This window comes from Hibiscus syriacus, unplaced genomic scaffold (assembly GCF_006381635.1).
Source record: "Hibiscus syriacus cultivar Baekdansim isolate YM2019G1 unplaced genomic scaffold, ASM638163v2 tig00111678_pilon, whole genome shotgun sequence".
Lineage (NCBI taxonomy): Eukaryota > Viridiplantae > Streptophyta > Magnoliopsida > Malvales > Malvaceae > Hibiscus > Hibiscus syriacus.
The window spans coordinates 378760-406431 of NW_024063153.1; the positions used below are offsets into that span (position 1 = coordinate 378760).

The 27672-nt window shown below is 32.9% G+C and overlaps 2 protein-coding genes across 3 annotated transcripts; both read left to right on the plus strand.

Annotated features, from left to right (window-relative positions):
• Positions 1–558: 558 nt before the first annotated feature.
• On the plus strand, positions 559–24666 carry LOC120167480 (protein TIFY 11B-like). 2 transcript variants are annotated; one of them, XM_039176486.1, is made up of 6 exons: positions 559–799; positions 966–1128; positions 1281–1637; positions 1738–1876; positions 10915–10933; positions 24656–24666. In XM_039176486.1, the coding sequence occupies exons 1-4, from the start codon at positions 673–675 to the stop codon at positions 1874–1876; spliced, it is 786 nt and encodes a 261-aa protein (XP_039032417.1). In that variant the 5' UTR covers positions 559–672; the 3' UTR covers positions 10915–10933; positions 24656–24666. The 2 variants fall into 2 exon arrangements, with proteins under 2 accessions (XP_039032417.1, XP_039032416.1); XM_039176485.1 differs by lacking the exons at positions 10915–10933; positions 24656–24666 and having other exon boundaries at positions 1738–1974.
• On the plus strand, positions 22072–27295 carry LOC120167479 (oligouridylate-binding protein 1B-like). The gene is made up of 12 exons (XM_039176484.1): positions 22072–22383; positions 23723–23784; positions 24120–24222; positions 24374–24450; positions 24526–24587; positions 24689–24776; positions 24976–25051; positions 25146–25176; positions 25609–25728; positions 25881–25966; positions 26328–26504; positions 26753–27295. Exons 1-12 carry the CDS (start codon positions 22282–22284, stop codon positions 27029–27031), a joined length of 1263 nt encoding a protein of 420 aa, XP_039032415.1. The 5' UTR covers positions 22072–22281; the 3' UTR covers positions 27032–27295.
• The last annotated feature ends 377 nt before the right edge of the window (positions 27296–27672 follow it).

Sequence of the window (27672 nt, forward strand, 5' to 3'; positions counted from 1 at the left end):
AAAGTAATAAAGAGTAGAGTTGAAAACATATTTTTTTATACTAAAAATTGTATTCCAAATTAATTTCTAGAAATTCTAAAATAAATGAGTAATTTTGTTTTAAAAAAATAACAGGTTTTGAAAGGAAATCTGCCGAGATTGTTCGTAAATATTTTGAGAAAAATGTGAGAACCAAAAAGCTTGTCCATAAAATTTAAGAATTATTCGTCCACTCAAGAAAAGATTTTTTTTTTAAAAAAAACTTGTTGAAGGGCAGCCATGGAAATGAGGTTGGCAATTGGATGGAAACCCCTCTCTCCATCCAACTTCACTTGTTCTCCTAATTATTCTATCATTTTCTCTTTCTTCAACCTTTTTTTTATTCATCGAAAAAAAACGTGCCATAAATAAAACAAATAAATTTATTTCAATAAATGAGAGGATAAAGAAACCAAGACAGCTAATCAGGTTCAAAGAACATGGTGTCAGAGACATTTCTGGTAATTTGCTCTCCCCCACTTGTTTTTATTCATGTCTTCACCTTTTTAGGTTCCTCCGATTCTTCCCTCAAAGTGGAAAAAAACATATGCAAAACACGCCCTGAATCTTTGATGTTTCAGTAGGGTTTTTCCGTATTGGAGGGTGATTTTCAGACAATAGAAGAAGAAGAAGAAGAAGAAACCAGAGAGAAAGATGTCGAATTCAGGGCAGAAATCTCATGAAAGAGCAAGCTTTGTCAATCTTCTGAGCCGGTACTTTAAAGAAAAAAGGAATCTTGGGGATTTTAGCGTTGGAATTTCTTCAAAACCTGATGCTAATGGTACCCTTTTTAACTTTCTTCCTCTTTAGCTTTTGTGTTCGTGGTGTGTCTGATTTGTCCAAGTTTTTCCCCTTTTTTTTATTCGTGTGGGTGTTTTTAGAAAGAAAGTTTTCTCAGATTTGGAAACAGGAATGATTTTTGTTCATGGCTTGATTATTTTTTGCAGGGCAACAGGCAAAAACGACGAACTTTTTGTCCCACGTGGCTATTTCTTCCGAGAGTTCAAGACCAAATCTTGTGGCATCTACATCGAATGTGAAATCTTCAGATTTCTTCCCCTTTGGTGCCTCCTCTTCAAAAGAAGACGCCATTCACAAGACAGATCTCAGGTGTGTGTGTGTTTTGTCTGATATACTTTAGTTGTCGGGAATCGAACTTATAAAATTTTAGTACTGGAATTTATAAAGTTTTAGAGATGAAAATTGTAATTGATGTGGTGAAACATGTATGAACCAAGAATGTTTTGTTCTTGTTGGTGTAGGAAACCAGTTGCAGTGGAACCAAAGAATGCTCAGCTGACCATGTTTTTCAATGGCCAAGTGTTTGTATATAATGATTTCCCAGCAGACAAGGTGAAGGAAATCATGACCTTAGCTAACCAAGGAAGCTCAACAGCATGTAGCGGTGTCAATGTTGCCGACTCTGCCATGGAAAAACTGAGCTATAAGATCGATAAAACCGACGACAATTCCGATATCCCTGACTTGAACATCGCATCCGGAACTGCGAATACTCCCGCTCATGACCCTTCGGTCGAGCGACATCAATACGGCAGTTCGGATTTGCGAATCGCGAGAAGGAATTCGCTTCACAAGTTCTTTGAGAAGAGAAAAGACAGGTACATAATTGTTCTTCCTATTGGACCCTTCTGTTGTGCACTTCATCGTTGGATGATAGACATCTTACTAACATTGTCATCGATGGCTCCGTTTTCTCAGGGCTGCTGCAAGAGCGCCGTACCAATTGATCAACCACCGAGTTTCGCCTCCTCCGCCTAAACCCGACGGAGACAAGGCGTCATACGAGGAAGGTCAATCTTCGAAAGAAACAGCAAGAAACATTGATCTCAATTTATAGTTTATGTGGATGACTTCATTGTGTTGTTAGTTAGTTATACCGTTCAGTGATTACAGGACAAGGATGTTAAACTATTAACTATTGTTGTTAGGCATTTTTATACTACTATCCATATGTTCCTTTTTTGTAACTAATCTGATGCAATTGAATTAAGATCTCATTTCTTTTATCTTAACGAAACCTTGTTAGTTATTTTTTGGTAAATTAAGTTATTTTGTAATAGTCGGATTATAAAATAATATATGTTCGAATGATTATTAAGCATTTCGAGAATGAAAACTTAAGACACCCAATCAAACATCTGGTTTTTAAATAAGATAATTTTAAGTAGAAAATATATTATTTTGTAATTACTTTACTTTAATAAAAATAATTTTAAATAGAAGTGTTAGTGGGTTGAGTTGATATGAATTTATAATTTAAATATTAATATTTAAACCTAAAAATTGGATTTTTGGAATCTAATATTTTTTTTCGTGGTAGAAGAAATAATGTTGCTTTTATGTAAGTTTGGTTCTATGGATAGAACTTTATAAACCTCTTTCTATCACCTCTTAATGAAACCTTGTTAAATAGTAAACTGAAATTGATTTTGATATGTTTTAAGTATTTTTTTTAAATATATTAGTTTATTTAATAATTATATATATATATATTATTAGTTCTGTGGTGATTATAAGATAGTGTCTGTTTAAAAAAAATTAGTTAATTAACAATGAATGTATACGCTCTCTGAAAATGCATCTACTCGAACCTAAGACATCTAGAAATATTATTCTCTTTAACCACTAAAATTGTTCATTAAATTTATTTCTTATATATTTTTTAGATTGTTCTAAGATAAGTACAATGTAATATTTGTTTAAAGATAAACTCTTAACATTTTGACATTAAATGCTCATACCCTTGACATCTATGCTGCTCAAACTAGGGTCCTAAAAGAATAACAACAATTCATTTACCACGAAGACCACTTGGTTCGTGCTATTTAATACTTACACTATTGTATTATTATATAATTTTGACATGATATAATTTAGGGTAAACTATAGAGTTGGCAACTTTTGTTTCATTTTTTAAACATATGGTCACTCGATCTAGAAAAGTTAATACGTTGTCACTTTTGTTTCATTTTAAGTAAGACATGGTCACTTCACATAAACGGTCGTTAACCCGTTAATGCCTATCTGACGTGACACTGTAAATTAATAAAAAATAAATTACATAATATCCACGTGGATAATATGTGGAATATTTGAAAAAATAAAAGAAGAATAATTGTGCCCAATGATCCATTACCCTAAAAGTTTTCTATTTAACTAGCCCTTATCGTAAAATCCCTAAAACCTATTTTGAAACCCTTTGGAGTCCCTATCCTCTGTTGAAATAATCTCTTAAAGGAATAAGAAAAAGAAGAAACGACAATGATGAAGAATATTAGGAAAGGAAGCAGTGCAATGCCGATTTGTCATTGTGGAGAATAAGCTGAAATTGTTGTTGCTTGTATTAATGAAAACCCAGGTAGGAAGTTCTTTGGGTGTAAAAATTATGGGAATAGAGACAAGGTTAGTTGTCAAATTTTTTCTTGGTAAGATGCTCTTGTGTCCTCTTGTCCAAGAGTGATTATTGTTGGACTCTTGAAGAAAGTCAAGAAAAACGAGAAAGCAAGAAATTTAGAACAAATTTATTGGTTATCTATATTGATTTTGTGTGTGATGATTTTCTGAGTTATGAAGTAATGGGTTTAGGATTTGAACAATGTGATAGTGGCAGAGATTCTAGTTGATTTAGCATTTAAGTCATTGTAATGAAAGTTGCTTTTTATGTGTGTCATCTGGTTAAGTCATTGTAATGTAATAGGAGTCGTTTGTAATATAATGAAAATTGTTTTTTAAGTTGATAAATGAATAAATTTGTAACAAAATAATGAACGAAGATTTGCATTAAAATGAGAAGCATGTTATAAGATGATAAATGATAAAAATCAGCTACAAAATAATGACCTAAAATATGATCTAAAGTTTATCCAAAGTTAGCTAGATTTAATCGCAAAAGGTAATGCCTATGCAAAAGATATTATAAATAGGATAAATGTGGTTCATAAAAGAAATCATATATTGAGGTTATTCAAAAAAACAAGTTCAGCTTCGTGTGAAGCTTCAATCCAGCTTCAATCCCTAGTTGAAGCTTGTTATTATGGATTTGGAAGCTTTAATCCCAAGTTGAAGTTTGTCACAAGGGTTGAAGACATTTGATTGTTTACTGACAGTGACATTTGGCATCCATCTAACTGTGGTTGGTTGAGGAAGAGGATGTCTCTTTGGTAGTATTTTCTGCCTTGGAGGTTGATTTTGGCATGATGATGGAGGTTAATTTTGTTGTTGGCCGGTGCTTACCACATTTGGCATCCATTTTGTAGATCTTCTTATAGGTTGATTTGCACCCATTTCTCCTCTACAAGTCTTTCGGTTATGTTCGTGCTTACCACATTTTGTGCAATTTACATGTTGTCTTCTTTTACTTAGCTTGTTGGGATTAATAGGGTTCATCGACTTTTCTCATCTTTTTAGTCGGTATTCATGGTGACCTCCTTAAAGCAGGTGACAATATTGGTTCCATGTCAGTTATCTTTATCCACTGGTGAGGACCTATTTAGAAATAAAAATACAAATTATAAAACAAATTATAAACATAAACAATTTGAAAATAAAGGGACAATACCTTCACAGGATAAATTATGTTAGAGTATATAGCTAATTGGATGTTCTTTTTGTAGTATTCATTAATATAACTTTCTAATCTTTCATTATTCAATAGAAAGACATATGTTGCATGGACACAAGAGATGCCAGTGAGGACTCATTTTCTGTATGAACATGAATGTTGACCAAGATCCACAATGTGCTGATTATCAGGATTAGCTTGAACTTGATGCCTAATTTCACCTGTATGTGTGGGCAACATATGTATACAATGCAAAACATTTGAATTAAATAAGTCAAAATAGTATTTAAATCATAGAATTCACAATAATTTATAAGTCAAACAAGTCAAAACAGTAATTAAACCATAGAAGTCACAACAATTTATAAATCAAACAAAGAAGTCAAAATAATATTTAAATCATAAAAGTCACAACAATTTATAAGTCAAACAAGTCACAACAGTTTTTAAATCAAATACATGCATACTTGTTCAATGGTGATGGCCAACTTTTTAAAATTTTAGGACACAGAAGCCCTGGAAAATTTTCAACTTTTTCCCTTTTGGTAATAAGTTTTTCATAATTTTTGTTCAAATGATCTCCATCATAGTTAAAATAGGCTCATATATAGCCTCTAATATTGCCTACAAAAGAAAAGATAAAATCAAATTACTTATGAGTTAAATAAACCAAATTATAAAAAAAATACTTATCAATTTTACCATGTTGAAAGATTCACAGAGGTTATTAAGGATCATATCACACTTGCTCTTTATGGAGAAATATGATTTACACCATTGGATTGAATCCTTCTCCTTAACCCAATTATAGGCTTCAACAGACAAAGCTTTCAATTGATTCATTGCATCTTCATACTCTCGTACATATGTTGCTCGAGCAACCTTCCATACAACATCTTTAAGAGTTTTCCCTTTATAAATGATCTTGAAATTACTATATATGTGTCTCACACATTTTCTTGCCTCTGCATTAAGGAAGAATTCTTGGATAACTTTCACAAGTCCGTATATTACAAAAAAAATACCATAATTAGTTGATAAAAAATTATAAACAAAATAATACAAGTTTAATGGGATTACCTTTTGTTTATCAGACATAAAAGAATTGTCAATCTCCAAGTCATTTTTTGTATGTCCAAAAACCAAAATCAAGATGCATACTTTTCACTCTCCACTACCCCATATGCTATGGGGTATATAACATCATTTGCATCAATTCCCACAACTACCAGAAAAAAATGAAAATATGCTTTCAAAATGCAACCACCAAGACTATTATCCTTCTACAACATGCTTTAAAACCATCTTTACAACATTGTAATCTCTAAAGTAATCTACAATCAAGATAACAAATTCTAGTTGTTTCAGGATTTGTGCTCCTCAACTCATGTAAGTAATAATAAGTTCTTGAATATTGTCCTTTGTGATTTCCTTCAATCATTTCAATTGCTTCATACCTAGCCCTACCACAAGTTACCAGTGATACTGCTGACACAAATTCTTCCATGACATCCCTTTTCAGTGATCTTACAACATAGTTATGATATGTCATAAATTTATCTATATAATATTTTGTCAACTAACAAGTAGTGATATTTCTATTCTTCGTTACCTTAGAACAATTATGAGAGTCAACAAAAGGTTTTATTTGTCAAGTGTGGTCATTACAGTCTTTAGGATTCAATGGGGCTGCCCATAGTTTCCATGGACAAATTTCCTTATAAACTGCTTGAAGTAGTTTGGCATCATTAACCCTAAACTTTATTTGAACCCTATTTACCCTTCCATATTGTTTTCGTTTATCACACTCCTATTAGGAAATATTAATTTTGTTCTAGATTTAGGGTTTTTCTTGTCAATTTCTGTATTAAACTCAGAAAACCTAGGACTATCTAAGTTGTATTTAAGATCATTATAAAGTTTATTAGATTTGTCAGTATTTGATTTTGACTCGGGATTTAATCTCACACCATCGGGTCTAAAACCATCTATTTCTTATTGAACCCTAATTCATATATTCACATTTTTCTGATTGCCTTCATCAAATCCCAATTCATTATCACTACCCTCAAATTATTCTACATCATCATCTTCTTCCTCAACTTCTACTTCTACTCTATCACTAGTTTCAACAAGTTTTTATAACAGATTGAATGTATCTATTACTAGGCAGGCTGTTGACCATTGTCATGCAACCAGAATCAGTTATCAATGGCCTAATGAAATCTATAGTTAAAGCAACATCTGTTACTCGCCAGTACACTTAAAAGAAATAACTCAAACCTAACTTGTCTATCTAATCACATACTTCAAACATGGAGAAAGTATCGCAATCAACAAGATCATAATATGCACGATTTGGAAGTGTATTTTTCTACATGCAAAAATAAAAAATTCCCACCATAATGAATTGCAACGATAAATTTGTCTGAATCAGGATCTGCACAACACATAAAAACCAGCAATAAATAGTAGTTGACATAAAACCCAACAATAAAAGCAAACATAATGTATTTTCTTATAGCAGTAAACATAAAACTCAACAATAAAAGCACACAAGAAGACAAACACTTCATATTCCATATTTTCAAACCCAATAATAATGTATTTTAATAGTAGTTAGTTTCTAAAAGGTAATGGTAATGCTTTATATATGAGCATATAAGCATTCCATATTCTCAAAGAATCAAACATAGCATACAAACAAAACAAAACTACTAAACTATAGATATGAAAGAGAAAAAAAGTTGAAAACAAGCATGCAAACAAACACTTTATGCTTTAGATACAACAACAAAGAAAACCATAGAAAAAGATAAAAAAAAACCTAGTATATATAGACAAGAATAATAAACACTTATCATACTCCATCACGCTATCCCTTTCTCGTGAAACCTTTTTTTAAGTATCTTCTAAAACCAACAAATGTATACATACGATGAATATCAAGAGATTAAAAACCTTAAATAGCAACCCACCTTAAACAGAGAATACTAAGAACGATGAAAACCCAAAGAAACCGTTAATGACTTTGCTCAAATAATACCCCAAATTTTTTTGATTTTACCCAGAGAATACAATAGATTATCAACCCTCAACATATTTGATTTTACCCTCAAAGCACTCAAACATATTTGTTTTTTTCCTACAAAATTTTCCCACTTAAAGCTTTTTTCTCAACCATTTTGATTTCCCCCTCAATGTAGTTTACCTATGAAATGTTTGAATCCTAAAAGAAAAGGGTTTTGTACTTTTGTTTGATAATCAGAAAAAGGGTTAGATTATTGCACCAATTATTATGACTAACAGAAGGATCATGTTAATCTAATGAAGTCAAATGATCGATAAACTAATCTCCTCTTTTTTTAATCTACATATAATCCATATGGATATGATATGTTTTATATTTCATTTAATTATTGTGTCAAGTCATTTAGTCATTAATGGTTTAATGGTTGTTATCATTAATGGTTTAACGATTGTTAAAGTCTCAGTGACTAAATATTTATGGATCGATAAGTTAAGTGACCACGTATTAACTTTTATGAATCGAGTGATTGTATGTTTACAGAAATAAAATAAAAGTGACCAAATCTGTAGTTTATTCTATAATTTATATAAAAATAAAGAAACTTAATATCTTTAAAATTGAAAAATGGGTCGAACTAAGCATTTAATACTTAAATTATCATTTTTGTTATGTTTTAGTCACCTGATTATATTTTTCCAAAATCATATCTAGCATTTAATTTTGGTTTCATTTTGGTCACCCATCGTTAAAAAATAACAGTGATGCTTACTATGGGCGAGCAAAACTCAACTTGAAAAATCAATTTTTTCGACTCGACTCGAATTAACTTTTTATTTCTAATTTCATAAACTTTACTTAACTCGAAAAATTTTAAGTTTAAATCGAGTTGTAAAATACAACTCATATAACTCGAAATTTTTAATAATTAGTGTATTGATTTTCAAGTTTGAGTTGAGTCTCTCAAGTCTGTATCATAAATGTATACCACGTATGAAAAAAATAAAGAAATATACATATATTGTATATGGTTATTGTCATAACCATTTTTTCGTAAAATGATTAAATATTATTTTAAAAATGATTATGACTTTAATTTGGAAAATTTGAGTGATTTGGAATTGATTTGAATAAAATGGAAAATGAGTCTCCATTGACCTTTGGGCTAGGTAGGTCGAATACCTAAAAATGCCTTTTAATTTTTTTTTTAAAGAAAAATTGTTTTTAAGACAAAAAGCTACTCTACATTTACAAAGTTTTGATTAAACGGGTTCGAGAATCAGTTACGCGTGTGGAAGGGTAAGCACCCCCACAGCGCCCAAAATTGGTATTGTGTCACTTACATATCGTCGTAAATGGTGGAAATAATGAATCGAATATAAAGTTAAATTAAGATCCATTCATTGAACATTGATTAATTTACTTTGAATTAATTATTTAAAGAAAATCCTTTAACTCGATAAAAAATCTTGAAATTTGCAATCCTCAGTCAAGAAAGCTATTTCAACTATTTTTCATTGTTAAAGAATATTCCATCCTCATTGATTTATAAAAAAGAATCGAATATAAATTAAATATCGACATTTGCATAAATTAAATTGCCATATAAAAACACATTGAATCATAAGAGATTTAATTAGTAAAATAAATTAAATTTATTTCAAGTCCCATTTTGTTCGAACATCATATCAGATTGTACCACTTCGATCAAGTGATACTCTCCACACTTGTTCTACAAATATGTTTTCTTGAAATATTTGGATAATATTTAAATAAAGAAATACAATGGAAATAAATACAAATATAAATATGTGAAATAAAATATTTACAACAAATAGAGTTAAGCATATTTATGTATGATACAAATAAATACATAACATAAAAATATGTACATATGGATTGAAATAAATACAAATGAATATTACAACCCAAAATATAATGATCAAAATGTAAACATTTATAATTACAAGGACCAGAATGGGAATAACAAAAACTGAAATGACCAAAATAGCAAAAATAAACATTTAAAGGACTAAAATAACAAAAATAGAAACATAAGGGACTAAAATAATAAAAATAGAAACTTAAGGGAATAAACTAACAAAAATATAAACTTAAGGGACTAAACAATAATTATGAACAAATCAGAGCTCCAATCGAAAATATTAAATACTGCATATACTAGAAATGTAAATAACACGTTAACAATATTAGGGACTAAAATGAAATGAACAGAAATATAAAGGACCAAACAACAATTAAACCAAATGCCTAAACAGTGACTAAAATAAAAGATTTACAAATGTCAAGGCTAAATTCGAATATCAAGGAAAATATAAAAAACATTAACTCAGTGACTAAAATGAAATAATTACAAATATTGGAACCAAAGTCAAACATTAATAAAAATGTAATAACCTACCAGATAAGGACTAAAATGAAATAACCAAGAAAATAGACTGCTAAAGTATAAATAAACTAAAACAAGATTACTTAGGCTTAAATAAAACATAAAAGCATTCAAATGTAAATAAGGACTAAATTACAACTCATACAAAATTAAGAGATTGAAATAAAAAGAAAATAAAATTGCATTAATGACCATAATAAAATGTTAAAAGATAAAAATGACCTTTCGGGTAATAAACCTACACATGAAAATGCTTTCAGGGTCCTCCACGAAACGACATCATTTCACAAGCCATATATATTTCCAAGCCCAAGCCAAAAAATCAAACCATTTCTCATTTTTTTCCTTGCTCGTTTTTTGAAAGAGAGAGAACATTAAGAATGCTCTAGAGAGCTTTAAACGGGGTTCATGGATTCCTAGGATCCAGTGGGACTCGACCGTGCCGGCCACCACAGATCGGCGCCTACGACGGAGGAGAGAAAATAACATACGATTCGGAGCACCTCTTCACCTTGGTTGCGGATCCAAGCCTCGTGGCCTAAAAATGGCTCAAACGCCATAGATCTACAAAGAGATGCTTCGATATCTTCGGCTCCGTTGACCTTTGGAATGCTCATTTCTAAGACGAGGTAAGGGCTTCGATCATTTTTTCTTTGCTATTCTTCATTTTTTCTTTGTTTCAAATACTCTCTTTGTTTCCCTTTTTTTTCGATATCTCCTTTTTCTTTTTTTGTTGTCTCCCTTCTGAATCCTTCCACTTTTCCTCTGTCTTTGTTTTTCTTTTTATATTGCCATGTGATTGATCTGTGTATGCCTCTGATCTCTGTTAAATCCCCTCAGGATTTGGGTGATTTGTTTCCCATTTTTATTTGGGTTTTGATATCTTGTACTGTAGGTAGTCACTGTTCGATGGATGGGTGTCACTATGTGGCCAGAGTTGTCGACGATAGCTAGAACAGGCGGCGTCAGCAAGGACTGGCAATGACAACAGTATGATATCCCTAGGGTTAGGTTTCAAAAACCCTAGGGGTTGGGTTGGGTTAGCTTGAATTGATCTAGGTTTATTGGGTTTAGGGTGATAACTGAGTGATGTTTTGGGCCTCGATTGAGGGCATGCATAGCATGTAATCTGGGCTTGAGTTAGTGTTGGGCTCCATTTAGGCCTCATTTGGGTCACTAGTAGGCCTGCAAAAAATATGTAATAGAATAATTAATAATAATATATAATAATACTAATAATTAAAATAATTAAAATAAAATATAAAATAAATAAATAAAAATACCCAAAAAATGGGTGTCTACAGCTGCCCCTCTTTGCACATTCTTGTATTAACAAGAATAAGGCAAAGATGACAAGACAACATGTTTTTGCCTGGTTCTTTTTTTTTGTTTTAAAAATGGATAGGTTTGTCAGTGGGGACGACACTGCTCATACGTGATGAAAAGGTCTGGTTGTCTAAGGGTGACACGACTCATACGTGATGAGGAGATCTAGTCGGTGGATGACACGACTCATACGTGATGAAGAGTTTTGGCCATATTTAGGGATGATAACACGATTCCTACGTGATGAGGACGACTGGTTATCAGAGGGTGATACGACTCCTACGTGATGAGGAGGTCTGGTTGGGGATGACACAATTCCTATGCGATAAGGACGTCATGCCATCTTTAGGAATGATGATAACACGGTTCATACACAATGAGGATGATAGATTATCTAGAGGTGACACGGGTCCTACATGATGAGGAGGTCTGGTCGGGGGATGACACGGTTCCTACGCGATGAGGATGACATACTATCTTTAGGGATAATGGTTACAAGAGAAACCGACTCACAGATGATGCTTCAAGAGAAGCTGTCTCAAGAGAGACAAATTAACTTCAAAGGAAATGACGCAAAGATATTTTTTTTGTTTCAAGGGAAACAGTCTCAAAGATATGTGTTTTCAAAAGAAACTGTCTCGAGAGACAAAATTTTGCTTCAAAGGAAACAAACTCAAAGATTTTTTCTCAAAATAAATTGTCTCAATAGAGAAAATAAATTATTTCCAGAGAAACAGACTCAAAGATTTTTAAAAGAAACTGTCTCGAGAGACAAAATTTGTTTCAAGAGAAACAACTCAAAGGATACTGATAATCTGCTTGTTTATGCTGGTGGAGGAAATGCCTTCAGAAGATTTGATCGTTCACATCAGGATATTGAATCCCCAAAAATGCTCCAATATTCGATGTTGAATCTCCAAAGATTCCCCAACATTCGATATTTCTTCCTTCAGCATTGATTCTAAGCATGAGCTTTGTGTCTGAGAGCCACATGTCAATTACCAAGATCCACTCCAGAGAGATTGTCTTGTTTGAAAAATGTTTTTCTTCTTGTATTTTCAAAAAGTCTGAAAATATTAATTAAAAGAGTTTTGAAAAATGTTTAATCAAAAGTTTGAAAATATTGCCCCGAGGTTTCACAATTGACAAGTCATAAACAAGAGTTCATTGAATATCAAAGAATTAATTACACTTTTAATCTTTCAATAAATTATATCTATTTGACAAATGTCAAGATTATTGCTATATTTGAGAAATAGTTAAGTAAGGAAAGGATAAATAAGTCTCAAGTTATTATCTTTGGTCAAAGGTTTGGTGTTCTTATTTATTTGATGTTCACTGATATGATGGAATAGCTTCTATACTCATCTACTAGAAGTGTTCTCCAACTCCCAGCTCTCATGGTCACACTCGGGTTGTGCGATGCTTTATCAAGAGATTTGTGCGATCTCCTCTTATACAATAACTGCATATTTATTGACAGTTATACAACAGCTGTACCGTCTTTATTTTCGAGTCACCTTTTTCATGTTTTTAAATCAAATCCTCCTTTGGTTTCAAGATGTTATTAATGTCTTGAACCCCCCTTTGTTATTTTTCTCTATCATACATGGAAGATTTTAGAAAACCTTTTGTAAATAAAAGATTACTCTTGATAGGCGGGATGAAATATGAAGGTAATCTTTTCTGTTTAGAAATCCATGTATGATTAGAAGGGACTTTTAAGGCACCTAATATAGGCCATGGTTCACGGTTATGAAAGAAAGGGATAAATAGGCCCAAACAAATGTTTGCGGGTTATTGAACCAAGGATCAATTCTTTCTGATGCCTTCAATCTTGCTCAATTTTAATATGCTCGTATGTGTCTTTCTCTTGATGCTCTATGATCTTTGAGTGAAGTGATTCTGGAAAGACTGTGCTTGATCAATCTCATGATTTGAAGCTCGATGTGTCATTTGAGTCGAGGGACTATTTACATGTGCTTATTGTTTTCTTTTTCTTTGCTTTTTCTTTTGTGTTTTTTTTCTTGTTGCTCTTTGTTTTTTTTCTTTGCTTCTTTTCTCTTTGTTTTGATTGAATCTTCATACTTGGCATTTGATTCACCTTTCGATATCTCATCTGAATCAATGTCTTCACCCATGCGAGCAGGTTTCCTTACCTTGCCCCCAGTGTGGAGGATGATCATTGGTTAGAGTTGAATCAGAAAAAATATAATTTAGGCTCAAATGAGAACACAATGGATATATTTTCTCCTTTTGTAAAGGGATAATGAAAGAAAGACGTTCATCATTTCATACACAAAAGTCTTTGCAGAAGAGGTATCCCCAGGGGGATATATTTTCAGGAATAATTTTTATTCACATGAAAAAAATGTAATTAATGCATGATAAAATTATTTTGAATTAATTTTCTTTTTTATGCTTCTCGCTCCCAGCATGTCTCAATTGTACAAACTCATCTTCAGGAAGTTGAGTCGAGATACCCCACATTGTGCCTTCTCGAGATGCCCCACATTGTGTCTTTTTGCAGGAAAGTTCATGTTCAAGTGAACATCTTGCACTCAATGCTTGTAGATTTTATTGGTAGAAAATTATTGGTTTTGCTTCTAAGAAGACGATGTTGTGACTTTATTGACTCAAAGTAAAGTATGTGCATGACTTTTGGGTCTCAAAAAAAGATAAAGGTGATATTTCAAGGTCTCAAAGAGAGGTAATGTCAAAATTTAGCCTTTTGGTAGTGACCATGAATTATTTCAGGTAAATAATCAAGATATTTTATTTTTAGTTTTTAGACAGGATAAGAAAGGTCTAATCTTGGCATATGTCAAAAATCTATAATTCTTGAAGAATTAAGAGAATTCGTAATTCATTTGATATTCGAAGAACTGAAGATTAAAAATTGTTCAATTATTCAACCTTAGAAGGTAGCATAAATTCAGTCATCAATAGATTAAATATATTTAAGCAAATATTTAAGACAGAACAAAAAACGAGTTCAAACAAAACAATGCTCTCGATGCAAATGATAGATGCAATGCCCCCTCTTTCTTCGATTGTCTATGCCCTTGAATCCATCAAGTTCTGGATCTTGCGCTTCAGTGCCTTACAGTTTTTAACGGAAAGTCTGGAGCTTCCTATGTGATATCAACATCATGGACTTCAATTAACGAGGACTATTTTCTCTGATCGTTTTAGAAGGCTCATTCCTACATCCAGCTGAACAGGCTCCCACCGTACTGATTTATTCAAATCTTGCTTCTATTCTCAATATTAGGGGTGTACAAAATTACCGACCCAATTAACTCGACCCACCGACCTGGATAAAAAAATGGGTAATTTTCTAAAAAAATTACCCGGCCGGGTACCCGACCTGACACTTTTCGGGTCGGGCCTGGGTCACAAAAATTGAATTTTTCGGGTACATGGTTACCCAAGTACCTGGTTAAGTTTTTTTATTATAGTAACTAAATGATTTAGTTTGCACGCACCAAACATTGATGTTGCCATTTATGTTTGTTTGGAAACTCTTGACATTTGGTAAAACATTTTTTCCCTGTTTCGTTTGATATGCTTAATACACTTCATTTATGATAGTCAAAAGTAGGCATCCGGTTTGCAGCTTTGAAGATATATACATATTAAAACCTCTTTGTTCCTACTTGGTCTATTATTTTATAATAGATGTTATCTAAATGTTGTGAATCTCATGTATTTTCTATTCACTTTTTGTTGGATTATGTATTATTTTATGAGGATGCTATCTAAATGTTGTGAATTTAACGTATTTTTTGTAAATGTACAAGTATAGATTATTTATTTATCAAAAAAAAATTGAAAAAAAATCTGGGTATCCGGGTACCTGCAAAATTTGAGTACCCCGAAAACCGGGTACCCGAAACATCCGGGTCGGGACACGGGCCGAGAAATCACCGACCCAGATGTTCCGAGTACCGGTTTTTAGGTACCTGAAAATCCGGGTACCCCGATTTGCACACCCCTACTCAATATGGTGTCACGTGATCAGGACCACTTCCTTAAATCCTCAATGAATTAGTTCCATTTTTTATGAAAATGCTTAAAATGAAATGCATATGCAAAATGCAAAGATGAAAATGCAGATGCAAAAATATTGATCCCAACATTGAATGTCGTAAAGAAATTTTCACCAGAGATAAAAGCATTCACATTACAAGACATTCCCCTTTACAGACATGCCTTCGCTTAGACGCTGAGTCTGAAATGGGTTAATGTTTCACCTCGGATCTTCGTCCCTGAAAATTATGCTCCTCAAGCGTGTTATAACCTAACTACATTTATACCCCGGTGATGCTAAAGTCAGTGCATCGCTCCTTGATGACTAGCGATGGAATAGTTGTAGATGAGAATTTACTGTTGAATTGCTCCTCGAATCAGTGGATCATCATTAAAGTCTCGAATGTTGCCCACGATCTTCAAGCAAGTCTCGTTCTAGTACTCTGAACTTCTTTTATCCTTCAATGCATGTCTGTATATGTGACTGCTTGATTGAAAACTTTTATCTCTTCTTGAGAAAATTTTCACTTGAATATCCCATTGCTTATCAACATTTTTGTATTATGTTATGATGATGCAGTGCAATGAAATGCAAAGAAGAACGAAAAAATGACACAAACAAAAGAAAATAAATAAGTTAGTGTACACAAACAAAAGAAATGAAATTAGTTATTACATGTAAGACAATTGATACAGATAAAAATGTTATTCAAAGATGAATATAACACCTACCCGGTCATGATATCTACCCGAACATGCTTTAATTAAATAACATTCCTACCTGGGCATATTATATACCCAAAATGATTTTTCAAACAATTAATCTTAACTGCATGGTATCTAGTTTGCATGTTGTTATTCGAAAAGAATAAATATATTCATTGAACTTAAAGCAAAATGTAAAGGTTAAAAAACGCTCCTCCTTTGTGTACATCTATTTTGGGTACCTACTGACAGACAGAGGTTCGGTATGTCTATACTTAGGGTAACTGTTCTATGGTTCACTATATGTATGGTTTCAACTCTATCAGGAAAAAGAGACTTGAATTGTCCTTGATGTCGGTGCCCTCTTGAGCTGCCAAACCCTCGATCCTCACCCATTACAGGTTTCGAACGGAACGAGTTCAATTCAAGGGGATTCACTGCCTTATACCCATATGAGGAATAAATCCCTACGAAGGTATAAGGTATGTATCTCGCAGTTATTTGCTAAAACTCATATGAAAAATAAATTCTTACGAGAGTAAAGCATTCACCCTGACTTATTTAGATCGAAACTCGTGTCTAGAGCTCATGTTATGCAAATGCTCGTGAAGTGTGTGAGGAGGAAAATGCCTACCTTTGACTAAAAAAAACAAAAACAAAAAAACTTGACAAAACTTGGACTGAGCTGAAAGCAAAAATTAAAATGTTAGTATGACAATAAAAAATAAAACAATTAAAAACTTCAATAAATGAATCATAAGTTAACTAAAGACTCGAACTCATAATTTCCATCACAACAGCAATGTGTAAGCGACTTATAGCTTGACTTTCTAAAAAAACTCCCTAATGGAGTTGCCAAGCTGTCATAAACTTTTTTTTGTAAAACAATTAAATATTATTTTAAAAATGATTATGACTTTAATTTGGAAAAATTGAGTAATTTGGAATTGATTTGAATAAAATGGAAAATGAGTCGCCATCGACCTTTGGGTTAGGTAGGTCGAATACCTAAAAACGCCTTTTAAAAATAATTTTAAGAAAAATCCTTTTTAAGACAAAAAGTTGGTATGCATTTACAAAGATTCGATTAAAACGGGTCTGGGAATCAGTTACGCATGGGAAGGGTAATCACCCCCACATCGCCCAAAATTGGTATTATGTCGCTTACATATCGTCGTAAATGGTGGAAATAATGAATCGAATATAAATTTAAATTAAGATCCAGACATTGAACATCGATTAATTTGCTTCGAATTAATTATTTAAAGAAAATTCTTTAACTCGATAAAAAATCTTGAAATTTGCAATCCTCCGTCGGGAAAGCTATTTTAACTATTTTTCATTGTTAAAGAATATTATGTCCTCATTGATTTAGAAAAATGAATCGAATAAAAATTAAATATTGACCTTTGTATAAATTAAATTGTCATATAAAAACACATTGAATCATAAGAGATTTAATTAGTAAAATAGATTAAATTTATTTCAAGTCACATTTCGTTCGAACGTCGTATCATATTATACCACTTCGATCAAGTTATACTCTCCACGTCCGTTCTACAAATACGTGTTCTTGAAATATTCAGATAATATTTAAATAAAGAAATACAATGGAAATAAATACAAATAGAGTTAAGCATATTTACGTATGATACAAATGAATACATAACATAAAAATATGTACACACGGATTGAAATAAATAAAAATGAATATTACAACCCAAAATATAATGATAAAAAAGTAAGCATTTATAATTACAAGGACCAGAATGGGAAAAATATAAACTTAAAGGACCAAAATAGAAAAAATAGACATTTAAAGGACTAAAATAGCAAAAATAGAAACATAAGGGACTAAAATAGCAAAAATAGAAACTTAAGGGAATAAGCTAGCAAAAATATAAACTTAAGTGACTAAACAGTAATTATGAACAAATCAGAGCTCCAATCGAAAATATTAAATATTGTAGGTACTAGAAATGTAAATAACCCATTAACAACATTGGGGACTAAAATGAAATGACTAAAAACATAAAGGACCAAACAACAATTAAACCAAATGCATAAACAGTGACTAAAATAAAAGATTTACAAATGTCATGGATGAATTCGAACATAAAGGAAAATATACAAAACATTAAATCAGTTGCTAAAATGAAATAATTACAAATATTACAACCAAAGTCAAACATTAATACAAATGTAATAACTAGCCAGATAAGGACAAAAATGAAATAACCAAGAAAATAGATTGCTTAAGTACAAATAAACTAAAATACGATGAGCTAGGCTTAAATAAAACATAAAAGCATTCAAATGTCAATAAGGACTTAATTACAACTCATAAAAAATTAAGAGATCGAAATAAAAAAAATAAAGTTGCATTAATGACCATAATAAAATGTTACAAGATAAAAATGACCTTTTGGGTAATAAACCTATACGCGAAAATGCTTCCAGGGTCCTCCACGAAACGACGTCGTTTCACAAGTCATATATATGGCCAAGCCCAAGCCAAAAATCAAACTATTTCTCATTTTTTTCCTTGCTTGTTTTTTTTAAAGAGATAGAACATTGAGAAGGCTTTAGAGAACTTTAAAAGGGTTCATAGATTCCCAAAATTCGGTGGGACTCCGCCGTGCCGGCCGCCAACGACGGAGGAGAGAGAAGAACATACAATTTGGAGCACCTCTTCACCTTTGTTAGGGATGGAAAAAAAAGCGAACCCGTCGGGAAAAACTGAAAACCGAATTAAATGGGTCGGGTTCGGGGATTATAAACGGGGATAGGGAAAAACTGAATGTTTTAAACGGGGACGGGTTTGGTAATCCCCGCCCCGATTACCCGAATACCCGGCCCGATACCCGGCTTGATAAATATTAAAAATAATTATTATATATATAACATTAATAAATTTAATTTAAATTAAAAATATATATAATATTTATATATTTAATTTAAATATATATACCCGGCCTGATACTAAGCCCGATACCCGTTTAAATACCCGTTTATGCTAAACGGGGATACCCGTTTCCCCGCGACTTTCCCTGATTACCTGATGGGGATCCCCGTTTAAATCCCCGTAGTTTTTTAAGCGAGGATGGGTATGGGTTTTTTAAACGGGGATGGGGAGACCAATCCCTAGCCCGAAACTGCCCCGTTGTCATCCCTAACCTTGGTTGCGAATCCGAGCCTCGTTTGGCCTGAAAATGGCTCAAACGCTATAGATCTACAAAGAGATGCTTCGATATCTTTGGCTCCGGTGACCCTTGGTATGCTCATTTCAAAGTTGAGGTAAGGGCTTCGATCATTTTTTCTTTGTTGTTCTTATTTTTTTTCTTTGTTTCAAATACTCTCTTAGTTTTCCCCTTTTTTCTTTCAATATCTCTCTTTTTTCTTTATTTGTTGTCTCCCGTCCGAATCATTCCTCTTTTCCTCTGTCTTTTTCTTTTCTTTTTATGTTTCCATGTGATTGATCTGTTGATGCCTCTGATCTATGTTAAATCCCCTCGGGATTTTGGGTGATTTATTTTTCATTTTTTTATTTGGGTTTTGATATCTTGTACTGTTGGTGGTCATTGTTCGATGGATGGGTATCACTGTGTGGCCAGAGTTGTCGACGGTAGCTGGAACAGCTGGTGGCTGCAGTATGATATCCCCAGGGTTAGGTTTCAGAAACCCTAGGGGGCCGAGTCGGGTTAGCTTGAATTGATATGGGTTTGCTGGGTTTAGAGTGATAACTGAGTGATATTTTGGGCCTCGGTTGAGGGCCCGTGTAGCATGTAATCTAGGCTTGGGTTAGTGCTGGGCTCCATTTGGGCCTCATTTGGGTCACTGGTAGGCCTGCAAATATATAATAATACTAATAATAATAGTGAAAATAAATAAAATAAAAAAAGACCCGGACAAAAACGGGTGTCTACAGTTATAAAAAACCATTTAAATTGGAATCAAATAATATCATAATATTACAAATATTTATAATAAAATTTAAATAGAAACTCGAAAATTCGATTCAACTCGAAAAATTTTCAAGTCAACTTTGAGTTGTAAAATAGGACTCGTCAACACAAATCACTCATAATTTTTTTACTCGACTCGATCGAATGCTCACCCATAAGTATTGCTTACGTGTCACCTTAAGGTAAAGACACATCATCTTTGAAAAAAATAAAAAAATAACGTCAACAGTTCTGTTAAATTTTAGGGTAAACTACAAGGATGATCACTAATGTTTGAGATAGTTTTCATTTTCCCCACCGATGTTTCAAAAGTTATAAATCGATCACTAATGTTATCTATTGGTTACAAACTGGTCACTTATCATTAACAACCGTTAACAGACATGACAAAGAATACACTTAGCACGTTAACTACTAACGTTTATGGGTTGACAACCATGTTAAAATGATAAACTACATAAATGACCACTAATGTTTGAGTACATTTTTGTTTTCCCCATTAAAGTTTCAAAAGTAACAAATCGATTATCGGTTTGCAACAATATAGTCACTCACTGTTAATCTTTGTTATCTGGGTGACGGAAAAACTTACATGGCTCGTTGAGTGCCTGTCAACCTTTTAGTCTACTTTCTTTATCACTTTCTCTCTTTCTTTAAGCTCAAGTTTTACTTTTCCTACTATAAAAATCTTCTCAATAAAATCACTCTCCTTTAGCCAATCAAACCCTTCATTGCAAAAATAGTTTTGGTTACTTTAAACCTTGTGTTAATTTTTTTTTACGCTTACATCATTGTAAACAAGTTGAACAAAAGTTGTTTTATCCATGCCCTCATGCTAGTGATGGAAAAGACATAAACTCCATTAGAGTTATTAGTTTTGAGCAAATAAATTGAAATTTATGATTGGTACAACCTATAGTGGGATTAAATGCAAATATTATTGAAAATGAAACTTCCATGATCCCATCCCAATAAATAAAATGTCAACTCTATTGGTGAAACTTAAAGTCAAAGAAAAAGAAAATTATATATGCAAATAAACCAGGAGGGGACAATATTATTCAAAAAAAATAAAATAAAAAAGAGGGGTTTAATTACTACTCCCTCCACCATGTTGTTCCAAGTATACAAACTTGAGGTCTAATTGTTTGGTTATCTTGTTCAAGCTGTGTGAGTAACATGAATGCGAGGACTACTGTGTACCATAATAAAGAATAAGAAACTGAAGGTATTCATTGTCGTAAGAATGCAAACAAATTTGAGTAGAATAAGAATCAGTTGACAAGTTGATAGGATAAGGAATAGTGATTTTACAAAGATTTTTATAGCAGAAAAAGTAGAATATGATCTTAAGAAAAGAGAGAGTGTGACGAAGAAAGCAGACAAAAAGGTTGATAGGTTAGCACTTAACAAGCCACGTAAGTTTTTGGTCACCCACGTTAACGGAGGTTAATGGAGAGTGATTATTTTGTTACAAATCGATAACATTAGTGATCGATTTGTTACTTTTAAAACTTTAGTGGGGAAAATGAAAACTTATTCAAACATTAGAGACCATTTGTATAGTTTACTCTTAACGTGTTAGTCAACCCATCTATGTTAGCAATTAATGCGCCAATTGTGTTTTTCGTCATGCCTGTTAACTTTGAGTGACCAATTTATAACCAATTGATAACATTAGTGATCAATTTGTAATTTTTGAAACACCAGTAGGGAAAACGAAAACTACCTCAAACATTAGTGACTCTCCTTGTATTTTACACAATTTTTTAAATGACTAAAATAAAACGAAAACATAATATTAGGTATAATTTTTAGAAAAATAATTGAGTGACCAAAACGGAACAAAAGTGATAGTTAAGGTATTAAATACATATTTTACCAAAACAATTATATTAGAACGTGGCATTGCTTTGACAGACGAAGAAATATAAAACAGTAATTTTATCTTTTCCCTTTCCCTCAGTAATAATCCTGCTATAAGTATCTTTTGGAACCACTCGTTTTCTCTTCCTCTCTTTAGGGGCCTCTTCTCTTTTCTAGTTTTCTTTTTTTTCTTTTCACTTTCTCGAGGCCTCCCGTACTCTGAACCCTAGCTGCTAGCCGGAGAAAAATTAAAGGAAAACAACATAAATTCAAAAGCGTAATTTTCTTGCCAACCAAACCCTTCGATTAATCATCCCCAAATCAATCGCTGAGAAAAAAAGAAAAAAACATGCAGTACCAGAGGATAAAGCAACAGCAACAAGCCTTGATGCAACAAGCTCTTCTTCAACAACAGTCTCTTTATCATCCTGGCATCTTAACTCCTCCTCAGGTTTTCCACTATTTTTGTTCTCTCATGCCTTCAATTTTTGTTCCCAGTTTCTATTTTCGTCGGTTATTGACGTATATTTTTTCATCTTTTTTTTTTTACTTTTTTGTGGATATTTTTTGAAATCGTATTTCGATCCTCGAGCTAGTGTATACTCTGGCTTTTATGGTTGATTCGTAGAGCTTGATTAGTTAGGTAATTTCATGTGGTGATGGCTTTTCTTGCGATTTGCTATTTGGGGGATTTTGTTTCTATTTTGTTGATTAGAAGCTTTGATTGTGATTTTTTTATTTCATTTCTGTTTTCTTCTGCGTTTTTGATCGGCAATGTCTGTGTCTTTAACGTGCTTTTGGTGCAAACTGAAGCTCTTTGTTTTGGTTAAATTTGATGAGAATTTGTGTTATTATTTTATTTTTTTTCATCGCGTGAAATTCCAGTGTTGTTGTTTCTCTTATATGAAGCTGTGGCCTTCATTCTGAAGATTTGCTTTGGTGTTTTCTTTCTCATTTACTTATGTTTCTCACCACTTTGGTTTTAGTTGGTTTCCTGCTAATTGAAACATACATGTTTTGCAAATGTTGACAAATGATTTAATGTGTTTAAGTAAACTTAGTTTCCATCTTTCTTATACACAATCGCAATCAATTAAACAATCACTCAATTCTTTTATGTTTATATGCATGTATCTATTTATCTTTCTATCTATATGTATCTCCTATTTGTTAATATTGGGAAAACACGTATACAATTTCTCATTTATGGAGCAAATAGCATGTTTCGTGAATTTCATTGTGGGCCTCTTTAGGTTTATTATTTATGGTGCTCCAATATAACACCATGAGCAAATTTAAAAAGTATATGACACTTCAATGTGTGTTCTTTTTGTTAAAGTTACATTTCTGGCTGGCCTCTTTCTTTGAATTTTATAGAACGACATGGTCTTGTTTTTCAAAATGGAGGTGGGAGTTAAAATGAATTTTGAGTTGTATATATACTTGAGTTTACTCTGACCTGAAGGCTACAGTTGTGCTGGAAGTCTGTTGTAGATTCGGTGGAAAATCTTTGGCCTTCTTGTCATTGAAAAAAAGGTGGAAAAAAGATTATGTTTAAAGCAAGAAAATGTATTGGAAAGTAACAGTGAAGTTGGAGAAGTGATGTTCTCATTTCTGATGGTTGTATTTTAGGTTGACTGTTGGATTTTCATGGAACTCTTGTTCAATTCTGGTTTGGAATTATTTAGAATTATGTTTAGTGGGAAGGGACTTTTTCTGTTCATCATTTCATCATTTCCTCTTTTTTATTCTCTCTTCTTTTCATAATTTTTTCCTTTTTAATTTTACAGATAGAGCCAATTCCAAGTGGAAATCTGCCTCCTGGTTTTGATCCAAGTACTTGCCGCAGTGTGTGAGTGTTTGCCTAAATTTCTTTTTTAGTTGTTTTTATATAGTTCTTTTCGTTTGTTTTATATTTTTGTGTATGTTATTTCCCTCTTAAGCAACTGTGCAAGTTGCCTTTATGCTTATGATTATATTCATTGGAGACACTTTTCCTTCTCGAATCTGGTGATAAAAATGTTTCCCCTACCCTTAGCGCAAAAATTTAAGCTCATGGCTCCTTTGATTAATAGTTAAATGGTTTCTGGAATTTGATAGATACTTGTATGTTCTTGCATCTTTCGAACAACTTTGAAAGTTACTTGTAGCCTTTTGTTTACTTATTTAATTTTTGAGCAACTGCAGGTATGTGGGAAACATACATACACAGGTGACTGAACCACTACTTCAGGAGGTTTTTGCAAGTACTGGTCCTGTTGAAAGTTGCAAGCTTGTCCGAAAGGACAAGGTATTATTTTCAATATTGCATCTTTTTTATTTATCTGAAACTGTGACGGTGGTCTATATGATTATCTTTTGTTGCTTAGTTTTTTCTCTGTTTCCTTTAGCCTTTTGATTGTTGTATTATTGTTCTTCTGGTCTGTACTCTACTTGAGCAGTCATCATATGGATTTGTCCACTACTTCGATCGTAGATCAGCTACTCTTGCTATATTGTCTCTGAATGGAAGGCACTTGTAAGTATTAACTTTTGGTGCCTCCCACTTATTTTGTTTTGAGTGTGCATTTTAATCATATCATGTAATCTGCAGGTTTGGACAGCCTATCAAGGTCAATTGGGCATATGCCAGTGGTCAGAGAGAAGATACATCAGGTTTACTCACGTACTGGTTTGCAAAAGTTTGTTATAAATATTGATGATGTGCTGGCATTTTTTTACAGTTATACATTTTGATGGTATCATAATCTGTTCAGGTCACTTTAACATTTTTGTCGGGGATCTCAGTCCCGAAGTTACTGATGCAATGCTGTTTGCCTGCTTTTCTGTCTACCCCAGTTGTTCGTGAGTGTCTTCCCTTTTTTATCTTGATTTCAGTAAATTGTTGTGTTGACAGCGTTGTAACTTTTTAAGCTAAATCCTAAACTATTAGATTTGCAAATATATTAGTTAGTAAACCCTGATTAGTTTTTTGTTAAAATGATACAACATTGATTTGATGCTGTCAAAGTGAATAACATATACATGTCTTTACTGATTTAAGGGATGCAAGGGTTATGTGGGATCAGAAAACTGGACGTTCAAGAGGGTATGGGTTCGTGTCATTCCGCAACCAGAAGGTACTTTTCCTTGGTTAAGTTTGTGGTGGCTCTTTATATTTCTTCTAACTTAATGTTGTTTCATCTACTGATGTTTATCTCCCCCTTTGTTCAGGAAGCACAAAGTGCAATTAATTACTTAAGTGGTAAGAGTATTTTTTTAAACTATTGTATACTTTTCTTATCTTCATTAGTCCGTAGTTTTTAGCTCATCAAATAAAGTGGTGATTTATAGCTGTAATAAATTTTAAGTCATCAAATAATGTGGTGATTTATAGCTGTGATAAATTTTAGCTCATCAAATAAAGATGGCTATATACATTTTTCTCACATTCTTCATCTGTTGGAGTAATTTTAATAGGTTGCTAAAGTAGTAAACTAAAAACAAAAATTCATTTTCTATTTATTATGCTATTCTGTAAAATCACCATGTGTAGAGCATTTATTCATTAGATTGCTGTGGCTGAGGTGGAATAATTGTATTTAGCACTGATATTTTAGACGAACTATCACTTGCATGAATTGTTATTATTGGCATTGCAGTCAATTCCAATTGTGCTTTTAATTTATACTTTTAGGAAAGTGGCTTGGCAGTCGGCAGATCCGTTGTAACTGGGCAACAAAGGGTGCTACCAGCAGTGATGACAAGCAGAGCTCTGATGTCAAAAGTGTGGTGGAACTGACCAATGACTCATCTGGTGTGTGTGTTTTGCTGCAATTTATTTTGTTCAAAATATCAAACATTTTCAATAATTATTACATTGTATAATAAAAGACTCGTAACTATTAGTACTTCATTTTATTTAACCTTCATATATCTTTATTTTTGTGCCAAATGGGAAATGTGCAGAGGATGGTAAAGGGACAACAAATACTGAGGCTCCTGAGAATAATCCTCAATATACTACTGTTTACGTGGGCAATCTTGCTCCAGAGGCAAGTGACCATCTCCGACAGCTCTTCTCTATGCTACACATTCAATTTATAATGGAATTGGGTGCTACAAAGCATTATGAGTTTACTTTCATAGGACAAATGAAATGGGTTTTGAACGACCTAGAGTATAAAGAATAATTGATCTTTTATGTATCAATTCTAACATTCCAACCATTTTGCTGTGAATATGAACCACATAGATTGAAAAGTTTAGTACTTTGACCGTGAGAACTCACATCTTATGACAAAGCTTTTAGTCCATGTGAGAATTGGTCTCGTGTTCTGAAAGTTCCACCGACTTTGTACCGTAAAAGAGCATCATATGTTCTCCAATAAAACCAAATATTTTTTATTCCTGCAGGTCACCCAACTTGAACTCCATCATCACTTCCATGCTCTCGGTGCTGGGGTGATTGAGGAGGTTCGAGTTCAGCGCGATAAAGGGTTTGGCTTTGTGAGATACAGTACACATGCTGAGGCAGCTTTGGCTATTCAGATGGGGAACACTCAGTCATTCCTATTTGGCAAGCAAATAAAGGTTTGTCTTCTGCTTTTAGTCAAAAGTCATTTGTATTTGAGAAATATATGTATGTATATATAACATGACATGTATTTTTTTATATATTTGGAGGAGGATGTTCTGGAAATTCTTACGCGAGCATTCTGAAATGATCCGTAGTATGAGTTTGATGTTTATTAGGGATGGTTGAATGTTCTTTGGTTCAGTCATGCACTTGTGGTTTCAAGCATCGTTCTTGAAAGTGACATTTTAATTTTTTTGTACAGTGCTCTTGGGGCAGCAAGCCTACACCACCAGGGACAAGCTCTAATCCACTTCCCCCACCCGCAGCGCCTTTACACGGCCTTTCAGCCGCCGACCTTTTAGCTTATGAGCGGCAGCTTGCCATGAGCAAAATGGGTATTCATGCCCTAATGCAACCTCAGGGGCAACATCCTCTCAAGCCGGGAGCAATGGGAGTGGGTGCCGCTGGAGGAAGCCAGGCTATATATGATGGTGGATTCCAGAACGTTGCTGCCGCCCAGCAGCTGATGTACTATCAGTAAACATATAAAGAAAAGTGTGGTTGTGTGGTATATCCTTTTCTCCTGCATTTTGTTTGCAGGGTTTAATTCGAGTTCGAAATAGGAAGCTTTTTAATGTATTCCCTCTTTCGTAGCGCAGAGAATGCACCCTGCTTTTTATCTTTTTATAGGGTATGCTTGTGTATTGTTCCGTCGTTGCATGTTTCCAGATTTTATTCGAGTTCGAGTCTACTAGGAATGTTTTATCTCCTTTACATATGGATCGGATGTATGAGCATTATCTCCTTTTACATGTCCAGATGGTAACTTTATGTATTTTCTCCTTGATTTGGTTTGGTTAAGTTCGTTACACTTGCGGCCTGCATCAGTTATATTATCTGTGGCACTAACTTGGTTGAACTACTAAAATATTAACTAAAAGCTTTTATAAAAATATGTAAAATTCACTTAATTTTATATTAATATAAATATATTTTCCTTATGTTTGTTTGAAAATTTAAGTACTTATTGACTAATATCTATACCATAAAATGAAAATCATCTCCAGGGGATTGATTGTTCGATACGTGGCTTAGTACGTGTTTTTTTGTTTTAAGCTTTTAGGTTGGCTTAAATTATAAATTCTTAATTCTAATGTTATTTCAGGTAATAGGATTATAAAT

What these genes read in the sequence shown, in the direction of transcription:
- LOC120167480 (XM_039176486.1), top strand. Translation starts at nt 673, where the DNA reads ATGTCGAATTCAGGGCAGAAATCTCATGAAAGAGCAAGCTTTGTCAAT. An exon ending in TTCAAAACCTGATGCTAATG is followed by an intron (nt 800 to 965) that starts GTACCCTTTTTA and finishes TATTTTTTGCAG; the next exon opens with GGCAACAGGCAAAAACGACG. An exon ending in TTTGAGAAGAGAAAAGACAG is followed by an intron (nt 1,638 to 1,737) that starts GTACATAATTGT and finishes CCGTTTTCTCAG; the next exon opens with GGCTGCTGCAAGAGCGCCGT.
- LOC120167479 (XM_039176484.1), top strand. Translation starts at nt 22,282, where the DNA reads ATGCAGTACCAGAGGATAAAGCAACAGCAACAAGCCTTGATGCAACAA. An exon ending in GCATCTTAACTCCTCCTCAG is followed by an intron (nt 22,384 to 23,722) that starts GTTTTCCACTAT and finishes TTAATTTTACAG; the next exon opens with ATAGAGCCAATTCCAAGTGG. An exon ending in ACTGACCAATGACTCATCTG is followed by an intron (nt 25,729 to 25,880) that starts GTGTGTGTGTTT and finishes GGAAATGTGCAG; the next exon opens with AGGATGGTAAAGGGACAACA.